This window comes from Arachis duranensis, chromosome 6 (genome assembly GCF_000817695.3).
Source record: "Arachis duranensis cultivar V14167 chromosome 6, aradu.V14167.gnm2.J7QH, whole genome shotgun sequence".
NCBI classification, from domain to species: domain Eukaryota; kingdom Viridiplantae; phylum Streptophyta; class Magnoliopsida; order Fabales; family Fabaceae; genus Arachis; species Arachis duranensis.
The window spans coordinates 104,565,449-104,574,792 of record NC_029777.3 but is presented as its reverse complement, the minus strand read 5'-3'; the positions used below and the strand labels follow the sequence as shown (position 1 = coordinate 104,574,792).

Below are 9,344 nucleotides of genomic sequence, written 5' to 3'. Positions count from 1 at the left end.
CATGTTCAATCTCTCCATTATCCTGTATGATGCACCCAAGATACTTAAAACTTTTAACTTTTCGTAAGGTGTTCTCTCCAATTTTCACCTCTGTATTGGAGTTTTCCCTTCTCAGACTGAACTTACATTCCATATATTCCGTCTTGCTACGGCTTATGCACAGACCATACACTTCTAGAGCTTCTCTCCATAACTCCAACTTCTTATTTAGGTCTTCCCTTGACTCTCCCATAAGGACAATATCATCGGCAAAAAGCATGCACCATGGCACAGGCTCTTGGATGTGCTCTGTGAGTACTTCCAAGACTAATGTGAAAAGGTATGGACTTAAGGATGATCCCTGGTGTAATCCTATACCAATAGGGAATTCCTCTGTCACACCACCTTGAGTCTTCACACTAGTTGTGGCCCCATCATACATGTCTTTAATTGCCCGAATATATGCGATCCTTACTCTCCTCTTTTCTAAAACCTTCCATAAGACCTACCTTGGTACCCTATCATACGCTTTTTCCAAATCAATAAACAACTATATACAACTATATATAAGAACTCATACCAAACCCAACAATTGCAACAAAACTCAAACGTTGAAATTAATATATACACCATGGCTCGTCATTTCAATGGTAACAATGTCAGACCATATTCTTTGATTTTAACCTTGGTTTTTGCCTTCCTTTTATTTGATGCAACTTCCAATGCACAAAAAATTGTGAAAGTAGAAGAAATTTGCAAGCAAACTAAAATTTTTGCATATTGTTCAAATCTTCTAAACTCAATACCCGGTGGTGCAGCAAGAGCAGACGTTGATTCCTTAGCACACTACACAATTGAAGTGCTTCGTTCAAAGCTTAAAAATACAGTAAACCTTCTCAACTCTTTGATTGCAAAAGCCACTGATCCTAAGGCAAAAGAACTCTACAATTTTTGCTTAAAAGAATTCACTGCTCAGGATGGTGCACTTGCTGAAATTGACCCCATGCAACAAAGTTTGAAGGCAAAAGATTATAATAGTGTGAGTTTTCATTTAAATGATGTTGTAGCGGACAATGATGAATGTATGTCTCATGGACAAGATCAATCATCAACATCTTCTCACCATTTCACTACTGATGATTTCAAGGATCCATCACCGCTTCCACAATTCACTGATGACATATTCAAAGTTCTTCAGATAATTACGGTCATATCTAATTACTGGTTCAAAATTTATTAGTTGACTAATAATAAATTAGTGTTTTATGTCTTACTAGTTTACTACCATAATAAATGTAAGAATAATAAATTTTTCTATGTAAACACTTGGTGTTGCTAAGATCATTGATATATATCAAATATGGACTTTATCTATATATGATATATCATATTAAGATAAGAATTTCGAAAAAAAATTCAATATAAGAAAAATCATTCAGACTTTTAAAAATGTGACATTTAATACATAATCAACGGGTAGATTCACATCACAAATAGTACTAATGGATTCAAAAGAGTTATGAATCTCAGTGTAAGCTTGAGGACGTAGGTAAACCTTGTCCCCAAAAACATGTGAGATTTTGGGTGCAAGCAGTGTTAGCTTGATAGTGTCAGTAGTAAACAGAAATTCCGTGGCTGAGATGATGATGGCGGTGCCAAGAGAGGAAAAAGTTGATAGCAATAGATTGGTAATTCTCGAAAACATTTTGAATGAATGGAGTTATTGCAAATTAATTCACATTCAAACTCCAAGGGCAACGGATGATACTGTTGTCGAGGGAATTGCAAATTTTAAGGAATATTATGATTTGGTTAATGATGTTGAATCAGAGAAAATGGTTAATTGGGATTATGTTCTTGATGGACTGAATAAAGGGTGCTTTTGGAGGAAAAAACTTGACCAAAACGAGCTTAATTGTTGGCCCAATAAAAAAGCGTTTAGCACATGTGCTGAAGGAGGGAGAATGGGCTGCTTTTCATCAAACTCAGGCCCATATCACGTTGATGAGGAAACGGAAGGCATGCTCATGCGTCCGGGTCGGGTCGGGTTCCATCCGGCTGGGTGCACTCCAAATGCTGCTGGGTTGTGTACAGCTGCTAATGACCATATCGAAGAGGAGAACTTGGATGCTGATGGCGCTGCTAATGACCATATCGAAGAGGAGAGCTTGGGTTAATCGCGGCACCGCAGGTTTTGTGGCGAGAAACTGTGCGGCCGAAATAGAGCCAACAGGCCGCCTTCCTATGCCTTCAGAGAACTCACCGCCGGCGATGACAGGACTCGGTCCCTCCAGGAAAGATGGATTCGACGGAGATACCAAGGAGACTGGTTCAGTGCCGGGGAAGGATGTCGTAGGCTCTCAGGATGAGATCCTTGAAAACGGTGAATATGCACTAGAGGACGGTATGACTTTGGTTGTTGCAAGGCTTGATGAGAGCAGTGGCGAGAATAGGGCGGTCGTGGATATTAGCACTGGACAACAGGGTAATGAGGGCAGTGGCAAGATTGGGGCGAGCGTGGATTTTGGCATTGGACAACAGGTGATCAATGGTGGAAAGGCTCTCGAAAGAGAAGAGCAGATGCTAAAAAATATAAGGGCATGAAAATTGGCAGTTGAATCTGGAGCAGCAGTATAATAAAGATGATATATAATGGAGATTTTATAAGAATGGAATGAAGTACTAACTCAAAAGATAAGATTAGCAAAGCAAAAAGAAAAAACACGAAGATATAGACCGAAAAAATTAAAAAAGATGTGTAACAAAATTTTAAAATGATTTTTAGCTTTTGAAATATTAGGGAGTTAGGGGAGTTAAAAAATTGAGTATGATAAAAGAACTAAAAAAACAAAAACTGAATATGTTAGGTTTGGTTGAGTCTAAAATGCAAGTTATGAATAAGTTTAATGCAGTACGTATTTGGAGGAGTGAGGCTGTGGGGTGGGAGTATGTAAGATCGAAAGGCACGTCCGGAGACCTGTTGTTAATATGGGAAGTCATGCTGTTTAGAATGAATAATTGTTACAAAGGGGAGAGATGATTATGTGTTGAAGGAGTCCTATTGAAAAATAAATTTCATTGTACTTTCTGTTTGGTATATGGTGCTCATACTAGAGTGGAAAAACTTGCTGTGTGGGAGGAGCTAAGCTTTATAGCTGGCTTATGTCAAGTCCCGATATGCTACATGGGTGACTTTAATAAGGTTATACTGGTTGAAGAGAGGAAACATCAGGACATATTAACAGCTTCTGTGAAAGAATTTAAGAGTTGGATTCAAGATATGTATTAGTGCATTCACCGTTGAATGATCGTAATTTACATGGTTTAGAGGCCGCTCTTACAATCGTATTGATAGAGTTCTAGAGACTGTAGAATGAATAGAGGAGTTTCTGAAGATTCGGTTAAAAGGGGGATCGAGAGGCCTATCAGATTACTGTCCAATTATATTTGAGGATACTATATTCAGAAGTGGTCCACGTCCATTTCGAAACTTAGATTCCTGGTTTACACATGAAGGTTTCTCAAGAATGGTCAGGGAGGAATGGAAGAATCTTGGTGAGGTGTAGTTTACGGATAAGTTGAAGGTTCTAACGGTGCCTTTGGAAAGATAGCATAAGGACAAATTTAGTGACATGGATGAGAAAATTCAGTGCTTTGAGGAGGAGATTAGGAAGATAGATGAGTTAGCAGGAAATGGAGTTTATGATGGTACAATAGAGGCTAGAAGGAAGACTCTAGTAAGCTGTTGCAAGCAGTGGTATGTGAGAAAAGAAATACACGGGAAGCAGATGTTGCGCTCCTGGCATGCGAAGGATATGGATAAAAAAATTAGGTACTTCCATAACTTGGCATCGAAAAGAAGGAGGAACAATAGAATTGATGCTCTGGTAATTAACTAAATCGGTCACTGTTCTGATAATTTCTTGTAGTGAAAAGTTGATAAGAAATTAAGCTCGGATCAAAATTGCTATCAGAGAATTTTATAAAGATTTGTATCACCAGGAGAAATCAAAATACTAATTAATTTAAAATCGAATACTTTAATTGAAATTATAAGATTAAATTCTTTTGTTTCTAAAACTTAAAGTATTGAATTATAAAAATATCAACTATTTAAATTAAATCATATAAAATTCTTATTATTTCATAACTATCAACTTTATAATTTAAATATAGAAAATAATTCAATAATTATAAAATTGGATAAGAGTCGTAATTTATTTCAAATTCAATTAATCAAAACTTACTTTAATTATCTTTAATAAAAAAATTTCTGAAATTAAAGCTACAAAAATAATTGAATTTGAAATTAGTTTATAATAATCTTTTTCAAAAGTTTTGGGTCTTACATGGAGGGTCAATACTTTCGGCAGATGAATCATTACGTGAAAATAGTGGTGGAAGGCCAATACTTCTAGGAGATGGAACATTGTGTGAAAATGATAGTAGAAGGCCAGTATTTCTAGCAGATGGAATCTTGCGTGAAATGGTGGTAGAGGACCAGTATTTTCAACAGAAATAGGAAACATTTTTCACAGAGCCAAGAATGAAAGTAGATCTTTTTTGTTTTGAAGTCAATTTTTTTTACGAAAGTGATAGAATGACTTATCGAAAAAGAGAAGTCATATATTTCTACTCCTTTAAAAAGCTGTGAATTAAATTTTCAGGAAGATAATTTTTTTTTTAAATGGTGTCAAACAGCGTATTGTGACTTTTTATAATACAAAAATAAAAAAGTAGCTTCTGTTACTTCCCAAATTAGCTCTTAATACTCTTGATATATCTGGAAATAACTATTTATCATAAATACTAGATGTTGAAATCCATCTTGATTCAATGGATATTGGAGATACCATTAAGACTGAAAATAATACATCCTGGAAGGATAAAGCCAAAGCCATGATCTTTTTTTCGTCGTCGTCTTAACGAATGATTGAAAAATGAATATCTCACATTAAAAGATCCTGCAGATCTTTGGAAAGACCTTGAAGAAAGGTATTATCATCAAAAGACAGTGATATTTTCTCAAGCCCGATATGAATAGACGTACTTGCGCCTATAGGATTTTAAATACATAAATGAATATAATTTAACAATGTTTCAAATCACCTCACGAATGAAATTATGTGGAGAAAAGATAACTGATAATGATATGTTAGAGAAAACTTTCTCAACCTTCTATGTCTTGAATTTGCTCCTGCAGCAGTAGTATCAAGAAAAAGAATTTAAAAAATATTCTGAGTTAAATTCTTGCCTTCTTGTTGCTGAACACAACAATAAGTTGCTTTTAAAAATCATGAAGCGCGTACAGCTGACGCCGTCCCATTTCCTGAAACAAATGCAGCAAATCATTATTCCAGAAGAGGTAAATTGCAAGGTTTTAGTAACAAGAAAAATTATGAAAGGAAGAAGAGTTATGTTCACAATAAAAAATCTCATCAGAAGTGGAATAAAGAAAGAAACACTAGGCAAAATAAATCAACAGAGAATAAATGTTTCCGTTGTGGTGGAAAGGGCCATTGGTCGCGTACCTGTCGTATTCCAAGGCACCTAGTCAATTTTTATCAAGCATCTTTGAAAAAGGACGACAAAGGAAAGGAGACGAATTTCATTTCAGATGATGCTGAAAATTCCACCACTCATTATGATGTATCTGATTTCTTAAAAGATCTTGAAGGAAATATTGGTCATTTGATCAATGATAGAATAGTTTAATATGTGGGATTGTTAAGTATTCATATAAATAAATAATATAAGAAACTTATTATTAAATTTTATTTTCTATGCATCTGATTTCAAATATGATGTATAATAAAATATTTTAAGAATTTCAAAATTACTAAATGTGCCAAATTCTAAAATAATAATAATAAAATTTTTAGTATACGATGCTATGTACAGTATTTCTTAAAAAAATAGTCAAGAAAATAATTTAATGCACATATACTTCTACTCATTTTATTATTATTATTTGTCTTTGAAGAAAATGGCAAAGACATATAGTGAAGATGTTTGCCTTGCGTATAGTGTAAGTTCTCATATTATTCTCAAAAGTAATATATATTTTACTCATCTTATACCAAAAGAAGAATATGTTAATACTATTATTGTTTCAGACAATGTGATAGAAGGCTCCGGAAGAGCTATAACTTTGTTTCCCGAAATGAACAAAATTCATAATAAATAATGCACTATTGTCTGCCAAGTCTCTAAGAAACATGTTAAGTTTCAAAAATATTCACCAAAATAGATATCATATTGAAACAATAAATGGGAAAATCATGAGTATTCATGTATTATAACTCATGATTTAAATAAAAAGGTTATATTAGAAAAGTTACCATCACTTTTATGTGGGTTATATTATACCAAAATTAGTGCAATTGAATCACATGCCATTGTAAATGAGAAGTTTATTAGCCCAAATGAATTCATAACTTGGCATGATCGATTGGGTCATCCGAAAACAACCATGATGCGGAGAATTATTAAAAATTCTTACGAACATTTACTAAAGAACCAGAAAATTCTTAAATCTAGTGAATTCTGTTGTACTTCATGTTCTTAGAAAAAGTTAATTTTAAAGCCATCATCAGTAAAGATTGGATTTAAGTCTCCTGAATTCCTAGAAAGGATTCAAGGTGATATATGTGGACTTATTCATCTACCATATAGATCTTTTAGATATTTTATGGTCCTAATAGACGCATCTTCAATATGGTCACATGTGTATTTATTGTCTTCTTGCAACCTGGCGTTTGTGAGATTACTTGCTCAAATTATTCTATTAAAAGCACAATATCCAGAAAATCTAATCAAAGCAATTCGTCTTGATAATGTTGGTGAATTTACTTTCCAAACCTCTGTATGGCTAATGGAATAAGCGTTGAATATCCAGTAGCTCATGTTCACAGACAAGCTGGGTTAGCAGAATCACTTATTAAATGCCTCTAATTAATTGCTAGACCCTTACTTATGAGAACAAATCTCCCAACATCGCCTTGGGGGCATGCTATTTTACATGCCGCGGTACATATTCATTTAAGGCCAATAAGTTACCATCAATTCTCTCCTATACAATTAGCTTTTGGCCAGCAACCAAATATTTTCCATTTAAGAATATTCAGGTGTGCGATATAGGTTTTCATTGTACCACCTTCTTGCACCAAAACGGAACCCCAGAGAAAATTGGAGATATATGTTAGATATGATTCTCCCTCTATAGTGAGGTATCTTCAGGTACAAACTGGAGATGTATTTAAAGGCCAATTTGCATATTGTCATTTTGATGAATCAAAATTTTCAACATTAGGAAGAGAGAATAAGCTTTATGAAAAGGAACTTAATTGGAATGCATCATCCTTGATGCATTTAGATCCTCGATCAAGACAATGTGAACTAGAAGTTCAAAAGATTATACATTTTCAAAGAATAGCAAATGAATTGCCTGATGTATTTTCTGATACAAAGAGAATAACCAAATCTTATATACCAGCAGAAAATGTCCCAATTCGAATTGATGTCCCAGACTCCCAGTTGGACAAGTGGCCACTGAAACAAATTCACACAAGAAGCGTGGTAAACCTGTCAATTCCAAAGACAAAAATTCTCGAAAAAGAAAAGAGGTAAATACTATTTCTATTGAAAAAGACATAGTAAATACACATGCAGTTGTCCAAAATTTTGATATAATTTTGATGCCAAAAGACGTTCAGGTAACTGAAAATTGTGAAAATGATGAGATCTCGATAAATTATGTCTTTACAGGAGAAAAATGGGACCAAAATAAGACAATTGTCAATGAAATATTTGCATATAATGTGGCATTAAATATCATGCATGAAAATAAGGATCTTGAGCCAAGAACTGTCAAAGAATATCGACAAAGGAATGATTGCCCGAAATGGGAAGAAGCTATGAAGGTTGAGTTAGACTCACTTGCAAAATTTGAAGTCTTTGGACCTGTAGTCCATACACCATAAGTTGTAAAACCTGTTGGAATCAGGTGAGTATTTGTGAGAAAACGAAATGAAAAAAAATGAAATTGTACACTACAAAACTCGACTTGTAGCACAAAGTTCTTCACAAAGACCCGATATAAATTATGAAGAAACATATTCCCCTGTAGTGGATGCGATAATATTGCATTATTTGGTCAGTTTATCTGCATATCATAAACTGCATATACATTTAATGGATGTGGTAACAACCTACTTATATGGATCATTAGATCATGATATCTATATAAAAGTTCCTGAAGGACTAGAGATATCTAAACCATCCAATGAATATTCACAAGAATTATACTCAGTCAAATTGCAAAGATCTTTATATAGTCTAAAGCAATCTAGACGAATGTGGTAATAATCGTCTTACTGAGTATTTGTCCAAAAACGGATTCAATAATGATGATATCTGCCCATGTGTTTTCATAAATAAATCTGCATTTGGATTCATTATCATTGCTGTGTACGTTGATGATTTAAATATCATTGGAACTCCTGAAGAGATTCCAACAATTATAAAAACTCTAAAAGAAGAGTTCGAGATGAAAGATTTTGGAAAGACTAAATTTTGTCTCAACCTACAGATCGAGCATACAAAAAATGGGATATTTATTCATCAAACAACATACACAAAAAAGATCTTGAAAAGATTTTATATTGATAAGTCGCATCCATTAAGTACCCCAATGATCGTAAGATCTTTGGATGTGGAAAATGATCAATTCCGTCCTAAAGAAGAAAATGAAGATATACTTGGTCCTGAAGTACCATATCTTAGTGCCATTGGACAGCTAATGTATCTTGCTAATAATACATGACCTGACATATCATTTGCGGTAAATTTACTAACAAGGTATAGTTCCTCTCCAACCAAAAGACATTGAATGGAATCAAACAAATTTTTCGATATCTTCGTGCAACGGTTGATATGAGATTGTTTTATCCATTTGGATCCAAGTCACAACTAGTTGGCTATGCAGATGCAGGATACTTGTCTTATCCACACAAAGGGAGATCTCAAACAGGATACCTGTTCACATGTAATGTTACAACTATATCATGGAGGTCCACAAAACAGACGATTGCGGCAACATCCTCTAATCATGCTGAAATACTAGCGATACATGAAGCTAGTCGCGAGTCTTTTTTGCTCAGAAATATGATCCAATATATTCTGTCATCATGTGGACTAATTGATCAAAAGATAGCTCCAACTGTTCTGTTTGAAGATAATACAGTATATATTGCTCAACTTAAAGGTGGATACATCAAAGGTGATAGAACAAAGCATATTTCTCCCAAATTCTTCTTCACTCGTGATCTTCAAAATTAATGGACAATTGATGTCCAACAGATCTG

General features: G+C 34.2%; 1 protein-coding gene across 1 annotated transcript; it reads left to right on the top strand.

Moving 5' to 3' along the window:
* Positions 1 to 610: 610 nt before the first annotated feature.
* LOC107495265 (uncharacterized) lies at positions 611 to 1,219 on the top strand. The gene has a single exon (XM_016116374.1). It carries the CDS (start codon positions 611 to 613, stop codon positions 1,217 to 1,219), a length of 609 nt encoding a protein of 202 aa, XP_015971860.1.
* The last annotated feature ends 8,125 nt before the right edge of the window (positions 1,220 to 9,344 follow it).